At 33.4% G+C, this 25,573-nt stretch overlaps 4 protein-coding genes and 1 pseudogene across 13 annotated transcripts; 2 read left to right on the plus strand and 3 right to left on the minus strand.

Moving 5' to 3' along the window:
• Positions 1–1,543: 1,543 nt before the first annotated feature.
• On the plus strand, positions 1,544–4,838 carry LOC140962192 (ubiquitin C-terminal hydrolase 22-like). Its single transcript, XM_073421083.1, has 3 exons — positions 1,544–2,660; positions 3,055–3,173; positions 3,483–4,838. The coding sequence occupies exons 1-3, from the start codon at positions 1,876–1,878 to the stop codon at positions 4,259–4,261; spliced, it is 1,683 nt and encodes a 560-aa protein (XP_073277184.1). The 5' UTR covers positions 1,544–1,875; the 3' UTR covers positions 4,262–4,838.
• Positions 4,839–5,478: 640 nt separating this feature from the next.
• LOC140961292 (probable folate-biopterin transporter 2) lies at positions 5,479–9,543 on the plus strand. Of its 8 annotated transcripts, none has more exons than XM_073419720.1 (6): positions 5,479–6,246; positions 7,275–7,534; positions 7,632–7,727; positions 7,801–7,971; positions 8,308–8,691; positions 8,789–9,543. In XM_073419720.1, the coding sequence occupies exons 1-6, from the start codon at positions 5,877–5,879 to the stop codon at positions 8,876–8,878; spliced, it is 1,371 nt and encodes a 456-aa protein (XP_073275821.1). In that variant the 5' UTR covers positions 5,479–5,876; the 3' UTR covers positions 8,879–9,543. The 8 variants fall into 8 exon arrangements, with proteins under 8 accessions (XP_073275821.1, XP_073275823.1, XP_073275820.1 ...); XM_073419722.1 differs by having other exon boundaries at positions 8,816–9,543; XM_073419719.1 differs by having other exon boundaries at positions 8,422–9,543.
• Positions 9,253–12,230, minus strand: LOC140961294 (enhancer of rudimentary homolog). 3 transcript variants are annotated; one of them, XM_073419726.1, is made up of 4 exons: positions 12,123–12,230; positions 10,450–10,543; positions 9,946–10,066; positions 9,253–9,543 (listed from the first exon to the last, which is right to left on the minus strand). In XM_073419726.1, the coding sequence occupies exons 1-4, from the start codon at positions 12,213–12,215 to the stop codon at positions 9,453–9,455; spliced, it is 399 nt and encodes a 132-aa protein (XP_073275827.1). In that variant the 5' UTR covers positions 12,216–12,230; the 3' UTR covers positions 9,253–9,452. The 3 variants fall into 3 exon arrangements, with proteins under 3 accessions (XP_073275827.1, XP_073275829.1, XP_073275830.1); XM_073419728.1 differs by having other exon boundaries at positions 11,953–12,127; XM_073419729.1 differs by lacking the exon at positions 12,123–12,230 and adding an exon at positions 11,983–12,116.
• A 680-nt stretch (positions 12,231–12,910) lies between these two features.
• On the minus strand, positions 12,911–14,272 carry LOC140961957 (uncharacterized). The gene is made up of 4 exons (XM_073420759.1): positions 13,740–14,272; positions 13,400–13,470; positions 13,117–13,294; positions 12,911–13,034 (listed from the first exon to the last, which is right to left on the minus strand). Exons 1-4 carry the CDS (start codon positions 13,854–13,856, stop codon positions 12,918–12,920), a joined length of 483 nt encoding a protein of 160 aa, XP_073276860.1. The 5' UTR covers positions 13,857–14,272; the 3' UTR covers positions 12,911–12,917.
• A 5,818-nt stretch (positions 14,273–20,090) lies between these two features.
• On the minus strand, positions 20,091–23,971 carry LOC140961978 (transmembrane 9 superfamily member 9-like; annotated as a pseudogene).
• Positions 23,972–25,573: the final 1,602 nt, after the last annotated feature.

Here is a 25,573-nt window from a genome sequence, read left to right on the forward strand (position 1 = left end):
CATATGGTTAAAAATTGAGTCTTGGTATCATTTAAATATTGACATGAATCATTTTTATTCTTTTCTCTTGATTCTTGATTAGAACTCTGTACCATCTTATCAATTTTCAAAGTGAATGTGATACACTGATGAAGCGAGAAAGAAGTTAGCAGTCTTTGGTATTTCTTGATTGGAGATTAACAATAGGGTAGACATGATTATAGCTTGTATATCCTTCATTCTATCAATCACTGGTGCTTTAGCTTGAGTTCTGGTGATGGTGATGGTGATGGTGGTTTTTCTTCTGTTTGATTCTTTAATTTCCTTGTCTCGTGCTTATTTTTGCGAGTAGCTTGGACATCAAGTTTCCTTGGTCGATTTTGAAGTTGTGGTCATGTTATGTACTATTGTATTATGTGTGATCGATGTAACTTGATAAAGAAGCCATGGTTTAATCTAGATTATGAAACTGTGCAGTGTATAATTGTGGATTCTTGATATTATGTGTTTCTTCTACATAAATGCCAGTTTGCATATTAAGATGCGTAAGTTTTACAACCATCCAAAGCTTCGGCAACATTTTGTGCTGCAACCTTTATTATGATAAACAAATATTGTCTGTGTTTCTCATTGAGTGTATGTATAATCACTAATTATCCGGCTTCACTCCTTATGGTGGCTGGCACTGATGTGCTACCTGCTTTTTTATTATCATCATTTTTTATTTATTTAATTTTTGGTGATTCCCGTCTTGTGCCTCTGTGTTGAGATATGGGATATGAAATAATTGGATTGACATTGGAGGTGGTGAGCTCAAGGTATCAAACTCGTGTGTTTGTGGGAATTAATCTTTGCTTACGCAAAATCTTTGATCTCCGATCTCTCCGGCTCAGCTTTTTTTTTTTTCCAAAACTGTGTTTGTCACTTTATTGGTCTTTCTTGGTTCGCTTGAATCGTATTAACTTAGAGGCGTCGCTTGATCTCTCTTTTACTTGTTTTGAAAATGGCAATATTTGTTTACAATATATTAATATAACGGATGAGAGTTATATCTTAAAAAATATTTTAAATTTTTATATACTCTCTCGACAAAAAAATTGTGTTGCACCGTTGATACATATTGAGCTAAATTATATTATTAGATCCATCTCTTAAGCGGCTAAGCTCTCAACCTCAGGCTAGCAATTTGGCCAAACGAAGTATTATTTCAATGTCTAAAGAGAAGAAATGCAATCAACCGAATTATAAGTAACGAAGATGGAAAATTTTCAAATTGGGTTCCAACTTCCAACTATATTCGAATATATATGGAAAAAAATATTATATATATATCGATTTTTTATTTTTAAAAAATGTGTTTTGCTAAACTGTAGTGAGATTTAAAAAAAAAAGATTAATAAAAATGATTATGAAAAGGATAAAATTGGCTCTCAAGTCATCGATGCACAGTCAAGGCCATTCTAGAATCGATTATTATCCAATAAATTAGAGAGGTGAAACATTTTCGTAAATTTTGTAAAAGTAATTAAATGAACGGTTGTGATCTGTCCACCAAATCCGAGGGGGGGTATTCTGTCCCACACCCGAAACCACGAGTCGGTCCCTGCTAAGGGAAAAAAGCGCCTCCACCTTCTTCTTCCTCGTTCTGGGCATTAACCACTGAGGCTTTTACCTTTTACCGATTGAATTTTTTTAATTATTCCCCAATTAGTATGACTTTATCGCTTATTTTTGTTCCGGAACATCTTATCAGATCAACTCGTTTTTTTTTTTTTCCGTTTTGATCCCCTTTACTATTCTTTTTAGAAACAATCTTTCTTGATCACTTATCATATTGATTTTCTTGAAGTAAATATTGTTCATAAGATTAATTTAGTTCCTAAAGATTCAATTTTTATGGGTATGTCAGCTAGAAATTCTTCTTACACTACTGCTATGCCATGCCAACACCTCGTGGAGTACAAGCTGAAATATGGCTTGAGGAACTATAGTTTGGTACAAGATTTATTCAAGTTTACCACGTGTGGCAGAACAATGATGGATAAATCCAAATCAGAGGTGCCCAAATGTAAAGTATGCTCTGGTTGTAACGGAAGATTCTTTATGTGTTTGATCTGTTCCTCAATGACATGCTGTGTAGATCCTGAATCAAATCACGCCCTTCTGCACAGTGAATCTAATGGTGGCCATGAGATTGCTGTGGACATGGAAAGGGCTGAGCTTTATTGTTTTGTGTGCTGTGATCAGGTGTATGATCCAGAATTTGACGAGGCTGTGGTGTGTAATCAAATGATGAGGTTCCCACGAAGTGAAAATGGGGTTGTGGGGAACGTTGATTTGAGGCTGAGTAAAAGGAAAAGATTGGATTTGGTGGCTGATTTTGATTTTAAAACTGTGAAAAGATTGGTGTCGAAGAGAAAACAAAGCTCCAAATCTTGTTTCCCATTGGGATTGCGAGGTTTAAATAACCTTGGAAATACATGTTTTATGAACTCGGTGTTGCAGGCATTGCTTCACGCACCACCATTGAGGAATTACTTTCTCAATGATAGGCACAACAGCGAGAGCTGCAGGAGAAGTTCAGTGAATCAATCCTGCCTGCCTTGTGATATCGATGCCATTTTTTGTGCTGTTTTTTCCGGTGATCGGACGCCATTCAGTCCGGCTAAGTTTCTTTATAGGTCTGTCAGTGTCCTTGATTTATGTCTTAACTTATAGGATTCTTGGTTGTAGTCCAGTCATGATTCTGTTGGCTATGTTGTTGAACCATGTGAACTCTCTTTCGAGTATGCGAAGCGTTTAAATTTGATATGTTTCTTGCTACATACACCTATTAGTTGAATTCTCCCTTAAGGATTCTGGAAGATGCTTCTTGCATTAATAAAAATTGTATTTGATGAATGTTCCTTTAAATCATATTTCATTTACATCCTGACAAATTGATATTTGAGCATGTTTGATTCGGAGCAGTGCTCTGTAATATACTTTGATGTTTTTTCTTATAATGAACTGATGCTTGTGCTTAAAGATTGTTTTCTGTAATTGATTGGAGTGGAACTTTTTCTTTACTTGTAGCTGGTGGCAGCACTCAGAAAACCAAGCTTGCTATGAGCAGCAAGACGCACATGAATTCTTTATTTCAATGCTTGACAGAATCCATGAGAAATTAGGGAGAGCTAATCTGGAAAACAAAGGTGACTTAAATCGCAAATTTTGTGACACTGTTCTTTATAGTTGCCCAATAATAGTTGAGTTCTGGTTCAAATATGTGCGATCAGCTATTTGGCATTCCTGAGTTGGTGCCTATTTGCAGTGAGATAGAAGTAGGGATCTCCCATGATTTGACCACAAACACACACACACACGCGCGGATTCATGAGTAGCTTTGTAAAAGTTTAGAAGGATTGTATTTAAACACCATGGCTTTATGCTATAACAAATCAAACATTTTGTCCTCATTTATTAAGTTTAGTTGATTGGAATTAATTCTTATGTTTGCCCAGAAAATGTGGATTGCCAGTGTATTGCTCATCGGGTTTTCTCCGGTATACTGAGGTCCGATGTCACCTGTACATCCTGTGGGTTTACATCCTCAACTTATGATCCATGTGTGGACATATCTCTGGAGTTGAACACGAACACTTCTTATGCAACTGATCTCATTAGTAAGCCAGGCAAGCCAAACAAGACCAATGTGTCGTCCACGCTTGCCGGATGCTTCGACCTTTTTACTAGACCGGAGAAGTTGGGGTCTGACCAGAAACTGTTCTGTGAAAATTGTCACGAAAAGCAGGATGCAATGAAGCAAATGTCTGTAAAAAAGCTCCCACTGGTTTTGTGCTTGCATATCAAGCGATTTGCCCACTCTCATATTCAGAAAATGTCAAGAAAAATTGACCACCATTTGCAATTCCCTTTCTCCTTTGATATGAAGCCATATATATCCTCTTCTATCGTCAAACAAAGATTTGGCAATAGAATCTTTCCGTTTGAGGGTGATGAATCAGACATCCCTACTGAATTTGAGATTTTTGCTGTGGTTACTCATTCAGGGATGTTGGAATCAGGCCATTTCGTTGCTTATTTACGGCTGAACAACCAGTGGTACAAATGTGATGATGCTTGGATAACAGAGGTGGATGAAGGTGTCGTTAGAGCCTCGCAATGCTACTTGGTTTTCTACGTGCAAAAAGGTCTATACCATAGAGGGAGCGAGGATTTGAGTTGCCAACCCCTATCGCCACTGACCGACCCTTTTGTTCCTATTGCTGGCTGTTGCTAGGCGACATATCCATTAAAGAAATGCCTCGCAACAGCATACGCTTTGATTGCAATCAAGTGATTTTTGTTGATGATGCAAGCACCCGCGGCTTCGTTTCCAGGAGGCAAAGCTTTGAATGGTCGTTCCACAAGGTGCATTTCCAAGATCACTGCCCTCCAATTGGGCAGCATCTTTTACTGATTCTTGCAGCTAAATTCAGTTGTTGCCGTTGCATTAGACAGCAATTTGTTTTCCAGGCGCTGGTATTTGTTTGGCTAGGAACAGGTTGTTTCTTGATTGTGAATTGGCAACGAGAGATTCCTCGTTCGGACACCATAATCATAAATTGACTGAAAATGTGGCCGTGTTTGTTTGTTTTACTTTTGCATTGAGATTAGCACATTATAGATGTTAATTTCAGTTTTCTTTCTTTAAGCAATAGCTAGTGAAACACTTGATCTTTTTAACTAGAAATCAGTTTCTCCAAGAAGTGGATAGTTTTGCTGGAATAGGCTCCCACACATGTTACATCGCACTGAAATTCACTCGTTTTAGATACACCTATCCTTATTTTAGTATATATTGACAAAATAATATTACTAAATCAGAAGTTCCCTATATTGGCATGTTAATTATGTCTTTTTATATTATTGATACGCGAATGTATTTGAGTGTAAAATTGTATTTTTATAAAATTTGATTATTTTGAATACCAAGAATTTTCTCAGACGCTGCATACTTATCCACATCTGACTTGTCAAACGATTAGACTTGGTCATTCCTCCACTTGTGTTAGTGCATTAAATTATTTATCAAAACTACGAAATCTATCTAAATTAACGAAAATGTAAAGTATGGCAATAGAATAAAATGAGTGTTTTAAGATTATATTTTTATTGATAAGTAACTATAAATTAATTGTAACTAAATTATACTAATTATTCCGGTTTATTTTCATGTTTTTTAATAGGTCTTTTGTGAGACGGTCTCACGAATCTTTATTTTTGAGACGGATCAACTTTATCGATATTCACAATAAAAAATAATACTTTTAACATAAAAAATATTTTTTCATGAATAGATCATTTAAATCGTCTCACATAAATTTGTCTTTTTTTTTTGGCATGAGATTCCAAAGACACGTGTTTAGAGTAGTTGGTGGTTCAGATGGTTCTAAATAAACGAATATATATTATTGATATTTTATATTATATATTTTATTCTATTTTAGCATAAGATTACTTCATACTCTGTCCAATAATCAATTCTTATTTTGTCCTTGCGTATCGTCTCGCCTCAGCAATCTTTTACATTTGAAGTTCATCATCCGTAGATTTTTTTTTACATTATTGTTCTTTGATTGTTGGAAGGACAAAAAGACTTGCACAGAGATTGTCAAGATTCGAGCAGTTGGGCTTCCCAACTACCATGTTGTCTTGTAAGAAGAACTGTATTTGAGATTTCGGCTCTTTTGATGTTGCATTGATAAAAAAAAAAAAAGACGTCAAGATCCGTTTCTTGGCATAAAACTGACTTTTTAAATACAAAACTTCACAAATCTGTCCAAGAATAGCTGGGTTTTGAACGGGGTTCTTGTTCGTTTCTTGAAAGCATTGGAGAAATAGATTGTAAAATCATGGGGGAGGAACCGAGACTCCCCAAGCATAATGAAGAAGAAATGCAAGAGAATGAGCAGCCCAAAAAGGGGATCTTAAGCTGTGTTTCTTCTCCAGTTTCTTGGTTCAAAATGCTTGCAAAGGAATTGCATTGGAGTTTTGTATTTGGGGTAATGGTTGTGTATGGAATCAGCCAAGGTTTAGGAGGATCTTTAGCAAGGGTGGGGACGGAGTATTACATGAAGGACGTTCAGAAAGTGCTGCCTTCTGAAGCTCAGGTTTATTCTGGAATCACTTCCATTCCCTGGATCATCAAGCCTCTTTGGGGTCTTCTTACCGACGTTGTTCCTATTTTGGGGTATCATCGGAGATCTTATTTTGTTTTTGCTGGTAAACATGTCTGATGTCTTTGGATTAGTTGAGTTTGGTTTTCTTGTAGTTTATTACCTTGTTTGTTTATCTGTTATTGTTTAAATAAGATGCAATTAGATCCAATGAAGTATTTCCTTTTATATTGTTGTGATTCTTGATTCCAAAGTGTGATCTGGTTCTATTTTTACTATAAAGTTGTCTTTGTTAAGGTAAAAAGTTGCAGGTAAACTATTATTGAACTCGACATGTTTGAGGCCATTCTGTGAGAACTGGTATGAATTTTTTTCACTTGACTGCCATTTGAATTGCTAGTTAGGCTTCTGATGCTGACCTATTTGAGAGATCTTGGTGATTACAATATGTTGGAGGGAGGATATAACTAGAAATTTGGGAAATTGGATAGTTAAATTAGAAATTATGACCTGGAAGGTTCAACAGTTCTTTGTTTATGATGGGATAATAGGACAGGTTAAATTCTGTTTCTAATGTCTTCTATAACTTATCAGATATAAAGAATAAGAATGGGAAATAATAAATAATTGCTTAAGAAATTTGAAAAATATGGGAAATTTCTACATGCATACAAATTATAAAATGATTGTTTCCTAACAAAAGCTCTCCAGTTTTCTAGAAGTTGCCAGGAGTTTGCATTAGAAGAAATAGGATCCTTGGATCGAAGTATTTCAGTACTGTGAAGATTGATAAGACTTTGAATCATGAAGATAAATATCTTGGATACACATTTTGAATATTCAAAACTTTGCACGGTTAAATGAGAAAACTAAAGTTGATGCCACCGATATCTAAATGGGGACATGGAAGTCTCTGCTATGCTGTGATACGATGATCAAAATAATTTGGCTTGATTATATTTTTCAGAAAGATATATCCTCAAAACTTTGTTTGCCTGTGATCTAGTCTTTTTTCAGACATTTGTGGTAGACAACTATTCTTCCAACCTCTTGATTATAAAAAGCTGACGTAAATATGATGATACCAACGCACAAGTGATTCTATTTTGAAAATTAAGAAGATTTTTTTGCCAGGTTTCCTGGGTGTTATTGCAATGCTCTCCTTATCATTGCACAATGAGCTGCACATAGTATTGGCATTGCTGTTTCTGACGGCTGGAAGTGCCAGTGTTGCGATTGCAGATGTAACTGTTGATGCATGTGTTGCACAGAATAGCGGTACACATCCTTCCCTAGCAGCAGATATGCAAAGCTTATGCGCCTTGAGCTCTTCGATTGGCTCTCTTGTGGGATTCTCCATTAGCGGTATCTTTGTCCACTTAATTGGTCCTCAGGTAAGCTTTAGGCATCATTCTCGAGAAAATTTTGTATTTTATTTTAGGGAGTAAAAGAAAATTGATTGTTTTATCCTTTAATTGTCAAAATAAAAAGGGGGTGTTTGGCTTGTTGATGATACCTGCTGGGCTCGTTTTGTTAGTTGGTGTCTTGGTCAAAGAGCCTCGAACGTCCTTTGTCGAATACAAACAGGTATTCTCATCCTCCTATTGTGGTTCTTTTCCTTACAAAATGATGGAACTCTTATTTTAAGTCATGTCATCAGATCAATCAGAATTTTGTTAATGCTAGTAAAGCTGTGTGGAAGACGTTAAAACTTCCGGACGTGTGGCGGCCATGTTTATACATGTATGTATCCTTTTCGTTGAGTCTTAATATCTCTGAGGGGATGTTCTATTGGGCCACTGATTCAAAGGCTGGTCCATCATTTTCCAAGGTACGTCTTTTCACAATTCTTTGTTGTCATTGTCATCGATACTAAAGGAATCATGGAATCATCTCTAGAACTTGGATGCTGGTCACATTTTGAAGGACCTGTGAATAGATTTTCAAGTAAACGCAACAGACTCTTTTAGCAACTATGGTTAACTATTTTTGTAAACAAGGGCACATGTAGTCCGTAGTAGGACCAATTGTTTACGGACTTGTTGTAAAGTAGGACACAGCAGCCCTACCCTACAGTATTAGTTTCCCCATACTTGACTAAGTTTATAAACCCACCCCTAGTCTGCAAACAACTTGCATGCTGACACTTGCTATATTCTGAACGCAGGAACTCATTGGATACATAATGGCAATCGGGTCCATAGGATCCCTTTTAGGGGCTTTACTATATCAATATGGATTAAAAGACTATCCCTTCCGTGATCTACTCTTCTGGTCTCAGATTCTTTCTTGTCTCGCTGGAATGCTCGATTTGGTGCTGGTTCGTAGATGGAACTTAAAGTTTGGATTACCGGATATTTTGTTTGTAGTTATTGATGCAAGTGTGTCTCAATTAATTGGAAGGCTTAAATGGATGCCACTACTTGTGTTAAGTGCAAAGATCTGCCCTCCAGGAATCGAAGGCACTTTCTTTGCATTGCTTATGTCGATTGACAATGCTGGACTTCTCACTGCTTCGTGGTTGGGTGGCTTATTACTTCATGTTTTTAATGTAACAAGGACTGAATTTGATAAGTTTTGGATGGCGATTTTGATAAGGAACTTAATCAGGATCACCCCATTGTTTCTGCTGTTTCTGGTTCCAAGAGCTGACCCCAACTCTACTATATTCACAGATGAGGTTCTGGATTCGAACGAGGATCCAGGTGTTCAAGAATTTGATGATGTTGAACTTGTAGCTCTGGTTAAGAGTGTGGATCGCGGATAGATTTACTGGGGAAAGAAACACAGAAGATACTGCCCTGTTTCATTCTTTAGCAGGCGATATTTGTTCATTTGTTGGGGGGCGGGGTGGTGAATTTTGCTTATACTATGCTCTCTAGTTCTTTCATACGGTCATAAGGGTAACTTCGTTAAGAGAGCGATTAGGTTGAGGAACAAAGACGGCACAAGTACAAAAAAAAATGCCATCTTACTTACGTATTTGGATATTTTTGGAAAGGTTCACAATCCATGTTTTAAATCAATAATCCATGTATAAGAAAGCCGAATTGACTGTGAGAATGACACACCGTATTGCTTAAAACGAGTGGCTAAAAATTCACAGCATACGTAGGACAAGAATATTCGAAAACACTAGTACAGTAATACAACATTACAGATCGTACCAACGGAAAGTTTTGTCACGATGGCACAAAGTTTGGTAAATTAATTGCAGGAATAGGATTGGATACTACAATCCGACTGACCAACTCAGTGGATTAAGATTTTAACTACAATATCCAGTAAGAAATTATCTGCAGAACATGGACTTCATTGAGCCAACTTCTTTAAGTGCTGTAATGTCCTCTGCTTTATCCACTGCCGATCATAAGGTAGGTAAGCCTGAACTGAGTGATCATAGCTGCAAAAGAATAACAGGAAATTGTTTAAATAACTTTGACCACGGCAACAACCTCTAAAAGGAAGGTCAGAATTAGATTGCAGTTCAACAGTAGACCATTGCAACTAAAAGCAAAAAGGGCAGGCACGTATTAGCCGACATTTTATAAGGTAAAGGAAGGACTGCATCAGGCAGATCTTAGCGTTTGAAGCCATCAGATGGCAGGCTGATTATTAAAAATTCAACAGAGCAATCTGGTTGCCGTAGGCAAATCCACGTTCAAGAAATTTAAATCTTCATTCATTTGCACGCACTTTCATGTCCACGATGGCCAAAGTGTGCTGGTCTTCTCTTTGCGCATGTGTGCGTGTGTGAGTTGAGTGAGAGTGAGAGTGAGAGTGAGTGAGAGAGAGAGAGATTTACACTAATGCACTCAGATCAGCAAGCCCATCAATAAAATTGTAAAGATCTGAAATGTCATAAGTTATGTTTCTTATGGCTGGATACAGTTCCTTGAGTTTTCTTTCATATAGTCCACAAATCCCTGCAGAAACGTCAGAATTATATGAGACCAAAACACTTTAGGATGATACCGTTAACTGCTCCCAAAACCCTGTACAGTGCAAAAAATCTTATTGATGGCAATATGAAAACCAAATTTTGGGGATAGCAGACGTTGGAAGATTAAAAAAGGCAAAACATCACTCAAACAAAACAAGTGATCAGAAAGTGATAAAGTAACAAAAATATATATTGACTCCACACAAAAAAAATGGAAAATTACTATTCTTCTCTATTTCAATCTCTATTACACAATTTATCCCAACATGTGTTATCTCATAATTAATCTTTTCACGGGCCTACAATACTCCAAATATGCGTAACAATTAGAATCTTATATTTAATAAAACATAATTTGGTACATACCATCCATTGCTTGACTGATGGAGTCATAGTCCATGAAAGTCCGAGTTGCTCTATGCTGAGATGTTTGCATGAGAATAATGGTATGCCTGTTCGACTGCATACAAGATCCCAAAGAAGTTAAGAAGTCAAGAGATTAAAAATCCATCAAGAAGCAAAACAGAAGTCTCACCTTTTGGGTCCTGCAATAGCTCAATTGGTACCAGGTTTCTTTAATCCAAGTACTTATGGCTTCGACGAGGTCTTGGGTTCAAAACCTGGGAAACCAGGTACTCCACAGCTAGGTGTGGGTAGTTCTGTGAGTAGGGTGTCATGGGCTGTCATGAAGGCTGTGATTGCAAGACCCAAAAAGGCCTGGGCCTTACAATAAAAGGTTTTGGGTCAGGCCCATGGGCCTTACAATAAAAGGCGACTTTTATTGTAAGGCCTACTAGCTCAATTGGTACCAGGTTTCTTTAATTCAAGAACTTATGACCTGGACAAGGTCTTGGGTTCGAAACCTGGCGAGGCATGTACTTCACAGTCAGGTGTGGGGAGTTCTGTGAGTAAGATGCCATGGGCTGTGATTGCAAGACCCAAAAAGGGCAGGCCCATGGGCCTTACAATAAAAGACATGGGCCTGCTCAATTGGTATCAGATTTCTTTAATCCAAGTACTTATGGCCTGGACGAGGTCTTGGGTTTGAAACCTGGGGAGACACGTACTCTACAGCCAAGCGTGGGGAGTTCTGTTAGTAGGGTGCTATGGGCTGTCGTGGGAGCTGTGATTGCAGGACCCAAAAGGAGTAGGCACATGGGCCTTACACATCAGATATTGGGAATCTGCATGATATCAATCATCTTTTGCAGCTGAAAACATCAAAGAACCGAGCTATTCCTTAGGTAAATTGGACACACGATGAACTCACTTTCACAAACTGATAAGATTACCGAAGCCGGTTAAATGTAAAACAAGAGGAACAAAAATATATTTTAAGGTGGATATGAGGGAGTATTAAAGTTTACAATGGAGGTTAAGAGTTATATGCTAGGGCTGGCAGAACAAGATCATGAATTTAACACAGCAACCACTATCACAAAAATGTTCTTTCATCACGAGTGGTCATGATCATCCAGCCATTCGATATTATAAACGAGCCTGCACTTCACTAGAACTGATCCTTCAAAGGATTAAGAATCTACGGTTAACAAGACTCACAAAAAAAATAAAATAGTGGCATTTTCTTGTGCTCTTTTAAGAACAATTGCGCACACACAAACAGCAAGAGAAAGCTAAACAAAGATTCTCTTTTTTACGAATACACTCTGTATTAGCATTTATACAAGTAATAATTGAATAAATAATGATTTGCTCAGAGATTGAATTTACGGATTCAACCTGTACGCATAATAGTCTATTCAAGCTAAAAAAAGCGAATCAAAAACAAAATCTTACAGATATATGAACACAGGCAAACGAGGACGAGCACAAACTTTAACTTGATGAATAAATGAACTGAAATATTACCATTAATTAGACTAATTAGCTGCATAAAACCATTAAATACACACAATAAATTCCCAATTCTCGTAGCAAATAGAACCCAAAGAAGATGGAAAAATTATGTCATCAATAAAATTCCACAGAGGCGCATGTAAAGAAGAAAAGGATGGAGAAAAAGAGATCGAGAGCTTAACCATTTTGGTGGAACAATTCAGCTGCAGGGTTTGCGTGCAGCTAATAATTGGGATTTTAAGGCCTGGGTGGGTCCAATATGGGTCTAGGCCCATTTTGATATCAGGCCTGATTACAGCATCTCTTGACCCGATCCATAGAATTATAATTTAGTGTGTGTAAATTTTTTTAAGTTTTATATATAATTTTATTACTTAAAAATAAACTTTTACAAAGACTACATAAGTCTTAATTCATCTGCTTCTAACAAAAAATACTTCTAGGATTAGCATAGTATTGCTAATTGTAAAAAAATATGAGAAAATTTAGATAGAATATTTTGAATTTTTACCAAATAAATTTTTAATTTATTTGGGTCGAATACAATACATAATTTTGCAACAGCTGACCACGTATCTTTCGATGTAAAAAAAAACTCAAATAGCTCAGAAAGTATGAAAAATGAAATCTGCAGACCATGAATTCGGCTCAAAGTATAAATCAGAACTCGACATTCATTTAGTTGAACAAAATTATTGAGCGCAATCAGACAAATTTGTGAATTATTAGCAAGAGCTTGTTGGTTCTTTTAAATCCAACTCTAAATATACTTGTAATGCACTAAATAATCATCATACAGATGACTCGTACTATATTTCAAGAAACTTTTATGTATGTTAGCCAATCTATAACATTTTTCAACTTTACTTAAAGGTTGGTGAAAAACAATCAGAAGGAACAAGTAAGAAACATCTCATTCTGAATATACATTAACTTATGGAATATCTCATCTGCGCAGTGCCATGGAATGAAGAAATTTAACGTGACTTGATCAGGCAAGAGATCTTCGTCTTGCCTGCTGTTTTATGGTGAATTACGCTATTCATCGGCTTTAGGCCAAGGACTTCATTGTCTCGTACTTCCTTTGTTCCTCCCTGCAATACATTGGAAACTGAGATGATACAACAACATTTTAACACAAAGAAAAACGATAATGTAAATTAATGGTTGAATTACACTGTGTGAATCTGAGAGGAGAAAACGATTAGAGTTCTCTGGCATGGCTTCAAGACCATCAAAATTTATTTCCCCCTTCAATCCTTTGGATTTTATATATGAATCTGAAAGATGGATAGGATCTTCCGTGTTGAAAGCTTGGTTTTGCAACAAATCAATGTGTCTTCGCCTCAAAAATCTGAAAAATCAAGAATCAGTCATGACTTCATGTTCCTGCTAAGAGTGTAAATTCCAGTCTTTTCTGTGGAAATAAGATTGGAGTAATCTTAAACAAGGAACGTACCGAACTTCGGCCAAAATTGTATCTCTCTTTTGCTTTGAAGCATGCAATTTCCGCTTTCTTGAAACAAAATCCTAATCAAGAATTCGCATGACTTCATTGTTAAAATTCAGCTGACTAACTTGCATATTAATTAACAATGGATTAAATACAAAAGGGATCAATAAGTAACGAATATTTCTATTACAGACTAAAAGCATTCAACCCAAACAGTCAATATTTTAAATAAAAATTTCGTCAATTGGAAAGCACAAGCCAAGAAGCAACGAATTACACAACATATAATGTTCTTCTTACTGTATCACTTGGGAAAAAAAACATAACAAAACCATAAATATCGAACCTTTTGCAGTTCCAAGAACTCCCCCACAAGTGTTTGATACTTCAGTTTAGCCACGGCTCCATTATCAACACCAAGAAATTGGTCAAAACTAGCAGAGACAGAATCCCTCTTCATCATCTCGTTCAACACATAAAAATCACCCAAAAAATCAAAAGATTCAACAGAAAGAAGGGGGAAAACCCAATCTTGGACTAGGCAGAGAGGTAAAGAATTCGAAGAGAACCCTTCCTTATATTCTTATCTATCCTTGAATCTTTGAATTTGATAAACCAACATAAAACCCCCAAGACAAAGGGACACATATGGCAAGCAACGCAAGGGTCTGTTTGTGTGATTGAAGGACGCTAGAATACATCTTCTTTTGAACCACTTCTTCCCCTCTCTCGATACGTTTTCCATAATAATTTTAGTTTAATGTGTTTCCTTTTATATTTTTGAAATATAAATCATTGGTCCAGCGAAGACATTGAAGGTAGAGACATTGGGTGTGCGAAAGATTTGGGTTTGATAGGACGAGAGATTCTTTCAATGGCTGCAAAGTTGAAGTTGGATACTTAATTCTAGTAAAATACCATATATTAATTTGTTTAATTATTAACTTAATCAAAAAGAGAGACGCAAATCAGATTTTATCTACAAACTAAAATTTGAGTTATCTCCAACTCTATCAGTCTATCTCACATATATATATATAGATAAAACATTTGAGTAGAATTTATGAAATTGAAAGTATTACAAGAAAATAGAAAATAAATTGAGATCCAATGAAGGTAGATTTTAACAAATTTCTCCACATCTTTAAACAATAATTGATGGAGGAGAGATCTAAAGAATTCCGTAATTCCAGTGCTCAAGAACATGACTTGCAACATAGAGGCAACGGCTACACGTGAATATCTTATCTTATCTATTATCTATTATCTATTATCTATATAAATATGTGATTTTATATGTAAATTTCTATTTGTCTTCTTATTAATTGTTTGTTTTACATTAATTACTTATTTTAAGTATGTCTTTTCATTCTCTTTATACATATTTTAAATATATGTGATTATTAATATTTATTTAATTTTTTATGTCTACTCACATTATAATATGTTATTTTTATCCAATGATATCTTTTTCATTATGTAAATTAGTATTTAGTTTTTTATGCATCCTCCCACATTATAATATGTTATTTTTAATCCAATGATTTAGATTTTTTATTTATCTTTTCATTACGTAAATTAAATTAATTAAAGTTTAGAAATAACGCATTATCGAATTGTGAATTTTCTTTGGTATCTTATTAAATTTTTTTCATGTCCTCATGTGACAGTTTGCTAGAATTTATGTGTTTAAATTAAAGTTTTTTGCAACCGATATTTTTTTCCGGTTTATATTTATAAACTATTTAAATAAAACACGGTAAAAGATCGTGGTGATTTGAGCCGTCAATTTGGGTTGGGTCTGTTGGTTTGGCCTACACTGCCAAACAGTTTAAGTGAGTTGGGTTGAAATTTTGTCGACTCATTTAAAGGTGAGCCTAAATGAGCTCGCACGAGTTTATATTAAAAATCTATATATATATTATTATCAATTTTCAATCATGAATTCTTGATAAAAAAAATGAAAAATATCAGTTTGATTTCAAAATTGTAATGTTCCTATCTTGTCCAAAAGTTGTGGGTTTTTGAGACATTTTGGCAATCACTTAAAATTGACTGTCAAAGTTGACATTTGAGTTGTATTTTTGGATAACTGACAATATGTTCGTCAACATATTATTTTTAATTTAGTTTTATCAGTATTGTGAAGGGTAAATATGTTTATTTCAATATATAAATATTATCATCTCTTTAAATTAATATTCACTTTAATTTTTGACATATTATGGGTCTTGGTAAAATGAGGAATAATAAATTCAAACAAACGAATACACAAAAGTCTGGGACGAAACCAGAATTATATGGTAGCAGAAATTAATATATAAATTTTTAGTGAATTTATCGATGTTAAAATGTATAACAAATATTATATCATGATATATAAAATTTCAATCTTATAAATGAAATAAATCAAATATATATGAAATATACAAAATTTTATTACATATACAATCAAGTAATTTATTATAATTGTATTTTATTCTACAAGAATTCTTGTTAAACTCAGTGACTGTGGATTTAACATCTATTAAATCAGCAAACTAAAGAGCGTGTCAATTAAACTAATTAAGTAATCACATATTCTTGAATTTTCTAATTAATTTTTTATATTGATAATTTGTTTCATTTAATATTTTAAATTATAAGACAACGTTACTATAATTAAAGACACATTTTTTTTAAATGTTCATAAGGACTCAATCACTAACTCATATGGAAAAACATTTATCGACATACTATATTAAAAACATTCTAATTAGTTCAGCGCATTTGCTGAAAATTTTCTAATTAATTAAGAAAAATTCATTTACAATAATCATATTTAATCTTTTTGGGCTAACACCATTTATTTTGTAAGATATTCATCGTAATTCTTTATTTGTATATTAATATTTAAATCTGAATTATGATGTATATTGTTTTTCTAAAAGTTCTTAAATAATGATTTAATACATTTATTCGACACTTCAATATTAACATTTTAAAATATATTAATTTTATATTGTATGTGTGCAACACTTATAATCATGATTATAAAAATTAAATAAAAATTATAAAAATAAATTAGGTAGAACATAAAAAATTAAACAATTAATCAAAAGACAGAAAATAAAAATTAAATAATTGTCTATTACCTATAAACTACTAATACCGACTTCTAAAGATTGAAGTCAGTGAGAGAGTGGAGGCCACTATTGTGGGGACCCGGACGCTAATTCATTTCTTAATCATTCTTGTGAATAATTGGATCAATTATATAAAAATCTCGGGCATTACAACTATGTACTAAAACATAAAAAGTTAATGCTTGAATGAGTCACACTGCGAATTAGTGAAGTAAAAAAGAAAGACAAAGTCGGTTAATAAAAATATTATAATGGGTTAAGTTAAATGAGACTCATATATATAAGTATCTCACTTGGTTTCACCTTATTTTTTGTCACTGTACAAAGCGACAGTTTACGCACCGTAGTGTTCTAAATTTTCTTAATTTTTCGTCATCTATTGGTCTTTAAAGATATATTAGAATTTTTACTAAACATCTAATATTAAATGTGATCAATTAATTAAATAATTATTATACTTTATATACAATAATAATAAATAGATTAATATATTTGAAGATAGAAAAAGTAATGTATTGAGAAGAATAAAAAAAAGAATGTTAAAATTAATACTATAATTATTTAATGTTAATATTAAATTTAGCATCCTACGTTCGAAATTGTGTTTATTGAGGTAAATACTATGATGATAAACTAAAAATAATAATTTATTTATCATTGTAACGTAATAATAATGTGATCGTTATTTGGAATCAGAAAATGATATACTTTGTCTTTTTTATTAAATTGTATAAACAATTCTTTCAATATTTTTAGTGGATAAACATGTTAAATCTATTAAAATTAAANTAGAATATCAAGTATATATTCTACTCAAATGTCTTATAAATTTATATGATATAGTAAAAGTTATTTGCATAAACTTATTTGTTGGGTACAATAATTGATCATGTTGGGTAGAGTAATTGAAATGTTGTGTTTGAGCTGTTGTACTATTTAAAATATTTGATTTGTACTGTTACCATAATCCATAGGTTTTGATAAAACAGTAAACGCTTGAGCCTACAATTGGTATCAGAGCCAAGATCGCGACTTTGATTTTCAATGATTGCAATTGGTGCAATTATTAGGAGATAGAGTGTTTGGTACAATAATTGTCCACGATGGGTAGGCGCTTGAGCTGTTGTATGATTTAAAGATTTGACTTGCATAGTTACTATCAGTTATATCTTTTGGTAAAGCGACAAACGCTTGATCATATATTATTTGATTGTAAAGCTAGAAGAAACATGTATCAACTTTTAGTTTTGAATTGATCCCTTACATGTTACTCGATTTTTAAATTTAGAAGCATTCTACAATTTTCAAATATTATTATATATTGAATTATAATTTATCCCTTTCAAATTGGAGAAATATACAATAAAACTCATGTAAATTTTATTAATAAAAACATTTAAATGAAATATTGGATTTGTCGATAATCAAAATAAGAAATAAACAAATTTTAATTTTTGAATGATAAATAAGATATTTAAATAAAGTTATAATTGTCACAATTAAATAATGCACTTACATGCATTTATCACTGTAATTTGCAACTAAAATGTCAAAAAAGTTTCCACGTATTATTTGTATATCATATTCAAAATAATTATGAATCCTAATTTTTATTATTTTGAGTTGGCCTTTGTTATGAACAATCATTATGAATAAATTGAATTTGAAAATTCTTATATCTATGTATATAACATATTAGTATATCAACCTAAGTACAGGTAATAAAAAAAATAAACTTATATATTCATCTTCAATGTACACAAATTATATAGTAAAGATATATGACAATTAAAACAATGAAGTAAAATATTTGCTCACATATAAAAAAATATATAGACAAGAAAAACAATAAATAAAAATATTTTTCTAGATATAAATATTTTTTTATAACTTTTTACGGTGAGTTGGAGAAGATAAAAGAGCAAAAATATTAACTCTTTTGGGTAACACAAAAAATAGAAATGGAAGAAGTGTTTGTCATACAATGAATTCAGTTTCTAAATTAAATGTATACTATAAGGTTATATTTACCGTTCAAACTTTATAAATACAATGAATTTTTTCAAGATAAGGGTACTCAAATGTTCCCTTTAAGATATTTAAACAATTATAAAAATTAAATATATTATTTTTCTGGAGGTAATACAGATATGACATTAGTAATTTGATTGTGCTAATTATACTTATGAGTTAATATGAAATATTAAAATAAATGTGATAAGAGTCAGTAAAAAGATGATTTATTGTCAAAATATTATTATTATAAATTGCAAATAGATGACAACATTTAATGAATATTTATTTAAATCAATCCATCATTACTTTTTATGTGATGATAGATTGTTATAATAATTAGGGGTGAGCATTCGGTCGGTTCTGTTACCGACCGAACCGAATTAGTCATAACTGGACCGAACCGAAATATTTAGCAATAACCAAACCGACCGAATTAATTTTCATAACCGATGAAAATCGAATCGAATTAAAATCGGTTAATAAGGTTGGTGACCGAATTAACCGATTAGTTTTTTAAAAAAATTTGTGATTTAACTTTAATTATATATGAAATTTTTTTGAACTCTACAATCTACACAAATGCATAAAAACATAAAATCACAAATTTTTCTTTATAATTAGGGCTGATTTTAAAATTAAAAATTAAAAAATATATTAAAATTGATAAATAATAAAAATTTATTAAATAATAATATTTATTATATTGGTTAATTCGGTTAGCCGATTTCAAAATTTTGACAACCGTAACCGAACTGAATTAATCGATATAACCGAATTTTTTTTATTTGAAAATCGAATTTCTAAAATAACCGAACCGAATTTCCGAATTGATTCGGTTCGGTCGATTAATTCGGTTTAACCGAGTTTTTGTTCACCCTAATAATAATGTGTAGTTTATATGTTATCAAGTATAAGTGTCTAATAAATTAAAGATGGCTAGGAAAGTTAAAGCATCCAGTAAAAATTGTTGTCAATTTACATGAAAAGAGAATAATAATCAAACAACATTGTAAATAAAAAATTGCATATCATTGATTGAAAAAAAAAGATTGTAATAATTGAATATTATAATAAATTATATGCATTATTGAGAGAATATGACAAATAACAAAAGAAAACAATATGATAAAAAAGATATAAAAAAAAGTTTAGTAGTCCAAATATTTTTTAAAAATTTAAAAAATATGTTTTTTTCCAAATTAGTTATATATGCTCATTAACACGAATTGTCAAAATTTACAATATTATTATCATTGTCTTTTGTTGAGTTAACTAATTTTATTTCAAATTATAACTATTTTAACATATGTTTCCCACTGCAACGCACGTGCATTATTTCTAGTAAGAGTAAATAAAGTTGAATCTATATAAGAACTTAACCTCTGCCCTCCAATTTAAAGCATGGTCACCGAGAGGGATAATTTTTTCAATTTTGGTTATCAGATTTGGAATGATCGATCTACGTTAATTTTCCCACCGTTTCAAGTTTTACGTGTACTTGTGAGTTGGAGATGTATTCTTATCCTTGAATTTTCTTAAGTAGTCAAACTCGTGTGATTCAATTCTTCATATACGATTCATTCATGGAGAAAGTTTCCAACTTTAAAGCAAATTTACCGTCAGTTTCTCTCTAGTTGCTACATAGATGAAACAACAAATCCAAATAAAAACAAAATTTAATACAAAAAATTGACTTAGCTCCGAGAATTCCTCAGACTGTCATCTCCAAAATTCACACATGCTCTTGATATCGCATATATTTATGCATATGAAACTGCGAACTTGTGCGTCACTCAATCGATCTTGACGGAAGAATAAATCAGCCTTGTGAACCAGAAGCACGCGTAGAAGCCTATGGTGCCCGTAAGCACAAAGAACGCGTAAGAAGCAATCAACATGTAGCCGAAGTACAGTGCACCTGAAACTGGCTTCGTGATTTCTAGCTTGGTGAAGAAGTAGAATGTGGCGTAGAGGAAGAGGTATAGTGCAGAAGATCCGGATGTCAAGTACGACCTCCACCACCAGAGGTAATCTTCGCTGCACAATTGGAAGTAGCAGAGCACAATGGTTATCTCAGCACAGGTGACGAGGAGGATGATGAACACGATGAAGAGGAAACCGAAAATGTAGTAGTATTGGTTCATCCAGATTGAAGTCAGTATGAAGAAAAGCTCGATGAAAACAGCTCCAAATGGAAGGATTCCTCCGATGAAGATTGAGAAGATGGGGTTCATGTACCACGCCTGTTCAGGAATCTGTCTTGGGATCTTGTTCGTTTTTACAGGATCCTCTATTGCCGGTTTCTTGAATCCGACATAGCTGCCCACGAACACAAGCGGAACAGAGATTCCAAACCATAGGAAGACCAGGGCAAACATTGTCCCAAATGGCACAGCCCCGGAAGACTTCTGGCCCCAGATGAGGGCATTTAGTACAAAGAAGATGGCAAATACAGCAGCGGGGAAGAACTTCCATTCTGTGCCTTTGAACATTTTGTAGAGACGTGCAGCGGCGTAACCAGCAAAAATTCCCATGACAACCCAAAGCAATAACATGGCAGTCATCAGCCCACCCCGGTTCGAAGGGGATAGGAATCCTAGGACAGCAAAGATTGTCGTAACGAGGATCATTCCCAAGAATTGTACACCTGTTCCGACATACACACAGAGCAAGTCTGAGTTGATTGGAGGCCGGAACACCTCCGAATGGACCAGTTTCCATCCGGTTTCTTCCTGAGCCTCTTCCTGCGTCTCAAGTTCATTATATTTGGAAATGTCACGATAAAGGGTTCGCAGCATTATCATCGCTCATGCCCGAAAGGAAGAGAACAATCATCAGAGAGTTTACAATGGAGAACCAATGGATTTGATCATCTGTCATAAGAAGATAAGTGTCCCATCTTGATGCCCATTTCACCTCACTCTCCTGAAATATAGTTTGTATCACGAACTGTTGACCTCACAAATAATTAGATTAAGGGTAAAAAAGTTATGGGAGAACTGATCACCTGAAATGCAACGTCGTAAGTGAATATCACTTCTTGCTTATCTTCAACCACTTGTGGAGAGTCTGAAGATGAAACTGTATGCTTAGTATGGGAATCACATGTAGTTAGACGAGCATCCTTACTCCAGTGCCCTTCATACTCGTGCTTGATGCTAAACAATGAAGAAAAACATGATTAAAGGTTTCGTGAATATAGCATAGCAAGACTTCACCAAGAAAGTAACAGAGTGAAAAATACATCCCTGAAGAACCCACCTAAATGGTGTGACCTCAAACCCTACTATCCTCGCAGTTTCGGTCACCTGATCCTTGTGAAACTTGACCGTGAAGCTCAAGTGGTTGTTGAGGAAGTATTTTACATCCTTGCTCTGGACATAACAGAAACAACGCCAGTGAGAAAAACGAAAGAAACATTGCACAGATATCATTCAAAAAATTTAGGACAAAGTTGGTCTATTTACGCCACTATATTGTCCTTTGAGCCCGATATGATAACCCAGCTGGTAGATTGTTGGTCCTTCTTGTTGTGATCTTGGAATGGAAAATACCAGTGGAAGGTTATCCAAGATCCTATAGAACAAAAAGGTAGAGTTATTAAGCAAGGAGAGGCTCTTAAATTTTGAACTCTTTAATAATAACATAAGAAAATTGATTTCTGTTCCCTACATGTTGACACGATATTCATCTTCAATCTTTTCTTTGAATTGTTTTGCAACTTTGGCATCAAGTGTAACCCGACAAAGAACACTGCACATTTGTGGTTCCCTCATTGTAAACTGTGGCATGAGTGATGTTAATGACAAACACAATGGTCAAAAGGAAAAGGACTATTATATCAGGAAATAAATTTTACTGACCACAAAGGGGGAATTCTCAATACGATCTCCACGAAGCACTTCACCAAGATTTTCCCTACTGTCAACTATGGTTTTTGGATGACAAAAAGGAAGAGAATAATATGAGTATGGAAGCTGAGTTCTTATTGAAGTCAATTTGTTCACTTTCACGTTCAGTTGAGCTCCCTGGAGTAAAAATATACATTAAAAAAAACAAAGAGGGCTAACATAAGAATCTTTTTTTACTTCAACGGAAACTCATTATGTAGAAAAGGAAGCATTGAAGATGTAAACATAAAACATGCAATTTAAACAACAATTCGAAGTACACTTATCAGTTCTTAAAAAGAAGGGAAAAACACAGCAACTGCGATAGTGAAGAATCAACTCTCTTCTCCTTCTCTGATAGTTAAGTGTGTACTCGTTAGATTCAACCTCAGGTGGCATTAGATACAGGTTTTTAGTTAAAATTTATCAATTTTTCCTGAGAATCTATTCAGTTTATTAAACGGCCGAAATATGCAAATGCAACATCACTGAGTCCTTTTCCTCAATTATAACTCCATGTATTCCAAGATTCAATATCCTGAATGGAACATGAAATTCTGATAGAAACGAGTAAGAAACTAAAGTAATAATCTCATGAACTAGATTCTTTACAGTCTTCTAGATCAATTACCAAATATGACACACACCGTAGATGGTTATCACAATGAATTCACTATATATCAAGTGTTCAATAATTATTAACTTCGTGATCTCTCGAAATAGATATTCTGATATTCCCTGCAAAAAATTTTCTTGATACTATCAATATGAAACAGAGGTGGAAGCATAAAAAAGGTAATCCCCAAAAAAAAATATATGTATTCAAATTTCAAGTTAAATCCTTCAAAATCTAAGCTTTGCCCCGAAAAAATGCATTAACTAGTCCATCGTCAAAATTCCTCTTTCGTCTCCAATACGACCCTGCTTATTAACCTAAGCTTGATAGCACGAGTTATGACATCGGTAGATCTTCGCCTCAAAACTTAAGATTAAACAAAGAGCATTGTCCACCAAAACTTCAATTTTTTTTCACCTATCATGACCAAAATCTATTTCAAACAAGTACCATAAACTCCGATACATTTTCTCCAAAGCAAAACATCCGATCAAATCTAACAACTTGGAAAAAAACCCATTCGATTAGCTAATTCCACGTAAAAGCACATAGAACAAAAAAGATCATATCTTTGAATAAAACGCAGATCAAGAAACACATTAAAAGTTCAAAAATTTACAGTGGAAGTACGGGAACATAAAAATGCTGTCCTGCTGAAGACAGATTGACAGAAAAAAAAATTGGACCTTTTGGAAGTCTTCGGGGGCAACGCCGGGAAGATAGAAGCCAAGTGCATTGTGGGAAGAAACCAAAATGAAGATGGTTCTGAAGATGAAGATTAACCGCATTGTATGAGATCGAATCGCAGCTCTTCCCATTGTGGAATCAAAGCGTTAACTGTGTGCTTTCAGATCCAGAGAGAGGGAGGATATGAAAAGGATGAGTTATATAGTCTTGTGTGTATTTTAAGGCTGTCGGTTGCATTGGTAGTTGCAATTTCGGTAATCATATAAAAATCGTAATTTTGGTATGCATTTTATTTTTTTTCTAACCTCCATTGTATTGTTTTTTTTTTTAAAAAAAAAAATTTAAACATTCACTAACCTCCATTGTTAATTTGTTATTTTTGATTTTTTTAAAAAAATTATAATCCTTTAACAATTGGAAGACGTGATGTTTATATGATATTGATAATATTTTCATATGAAATAACTAAAAAATTAAATTTATAAAACTAAATACACCACAAAGAAAACTTGTGGGCTAGATCCGATTCTGATCAAAATTCTTCCTAAATTTAACCTATCAATATCCAAATAAATTGAACGGAAAAATTGTATTTTTGATATTGTATATTTATTTTTTTGCGATTTATGTTATTAGTATTGTTAAATTTTAGTCTTAATATAATGTCTTTGATTTTTTTAAATAATTTTAGTAATTTTTTCTGACATGACACTGATGTGTGCAGTGTGACATTAGTACTTTCGATGAAAATTTATTAAGATTGCCAAAAAATTAAACATACGAAACTAAGACTGAAATATGACAATATAAATAAGAGTATGTCTCTTGTGAGACGATCTCATGAATCTTTACCTGTGAGACGGGTCAACCCTACCGATATTCACAATAAAAAATAATACTCTTAGCATAAAAAGTAATACTTTTTTATGGATGACCCAAATAAGATATCCGTCTTACAAAATACGACCCGTGAGACCGTCTCACACAAGTTTTTGCCAATAAATAATTAAAATAGTAAAGAGATGGTATTTTAAGTTGCATGAGGTGGGATTGAATAAAAATATCAATTTAAATTATAAAAACATCCCTTATATGATGACCTCAACTATTGAAGCATCACATGCATAACGAGGGTCGGACCCGAGGGAGGCCTACCTTCTCAGTCCCAGCCTTGTATGAGGGATCAAAAAATTTATTGCTTTAGGATCAAAATAAGTTTTAATATACAATAAAACCTCTATACTATAAATTAATAATGTTCAAATCCAGTGGCGGAGCCAGAAATATGACTCTGCTCGGACTGGAATTTTAAACTTTAAAATCTTTTAATATTTTAAATTGATCTATCCGGGCTAATATCATATTATTACAAAATTATACAAAATTTACATATATATTTTTTTAAAAAAAAATTTGGCCACCCGAGCATGTAGCTCCGCCCCTGTTCAGATCATAAAATTTTATAAATTTACAAATATTATGATGCATAATAACATTTCAAGATAGACATTTATTAAATTAAACTCGTCTTGTTATAGCCTTAAATGAAAATTATTAAGCCCAAGATAGGTCCCATTAGGGTAAAATCCCATTGAATAATGTGGTATCTCTAGAACCAATTATGCGAAATGAATTCCTCATACCGACAACTCTTCACTTTTGCAGGTTGAGAACATAACATCGAAATTTTTCGATACTGTGAAAAAATTTAGAAGTGAAGTCCAATTAGATTTAAAATTCAAGAAAAATAAACAACAAAATAATCATATTTTACCGATTTATTTTAGTTATATCTTTAACTATAGAGAATTTTTAATTTATGATATTGACGAGACCATATATTTAT

The sequence above is a fragment of the Primulina huaijiensis genome, chromosome 16, assembly GCF_012295235.1.
Source record: "Primulina huaijiensis isolate GDHJ02 chromosome 16, ASM1229523v2, whole genome shotgun sequence".
NCBI classification, from domain to species: Eukaryota; Viridiplantae; Streptophyta; class Magnoliopsida; order Lamiales; family Gesneriaceae; genus Primulina; species Primulina huaijiensis.

Coding starts and splice junctions, on each gene's coding strand:
- LOC140962192 (XM_073421083.1), top strand. CDS start 1,876: ATGGGTATGTCAGCTAGAAATTCTTCTTACACTACTGCTATGCCATGC. Junction 2,661..3,054: donor CCGGCTAAGTTTCTTTATAG/GTCTGTCAGTGT, acceptor CTTTACTTGTAG/CTGGTGGCAGCACTCAGAAA. Junction 3,174..3,482: donor AGCTAATCTGGAAAACAAAG/GTGACTTAAATC, acceptor ATGTTTGCCCAG/AAAATGTGGATTGCCAGTGT.
- LOC140961292 (XM_073419718.1), top strand. CDS start 5,877: ATGGGGGAGGAACCGAGACTCCCCAAGCATAATGAAGAAGAAATGCAA. Junction 6,247..7,274: donor ATCTTATTTTGTTTTTGCTG/GTAAACATGTCT, acceptor TTTTTTTGCCAG/GTTTCCTGGGTGTTATTGCA. Junction 7,535..7,631: donor TCCACTTAATTGGTCCTCAG/GTAAGCTTTAGG, acceptor CAAAATAAAAAG/GGGGTGTTTGGCTTGTTGAT.
- LOC140961294 (XM_073419726.1), bottom strand. CDS start 12,215: ATGGGCCTAGACCCATATTGGACCCACCCAGGCCTTAAAATCCCAATT. Junction 10,544..12,122: donor TGAATTGTTCCACCAAAATG/GTTAAGCTCTCG, acceptor TCTTGTATGCAG/TCGAACAGGCATACCATTAT. Junction 9,544..9,945: donor GCTGATCTGAGTGCATTAGT/GTAAATCTCTCT, acceptor ATTCTTTTGCAG/CTATGATCACTCAGTTCAGG.
- LOC140961957 (XM_073420759.1), bottom strand. CDS start 13,856: ATGATGAAGAGGGATTCTGTCTCTGCTAGTTTTGACCAATTTCTTGGT. Junction 13,471..13,739: donor AGTTCTTGGAACTGCAAAAG/GTTCGATATTTA, acceptor ATTCTTGATTAG/GATTTTGTTTCAAGAAAGCG. Junction 13,035..13,116: donor TCCTCTCAGATTCACACAGT/GTAATTCAACCA, acceptor AATGTATTGCAG/GGAGGAACAAAGGAAGTACG.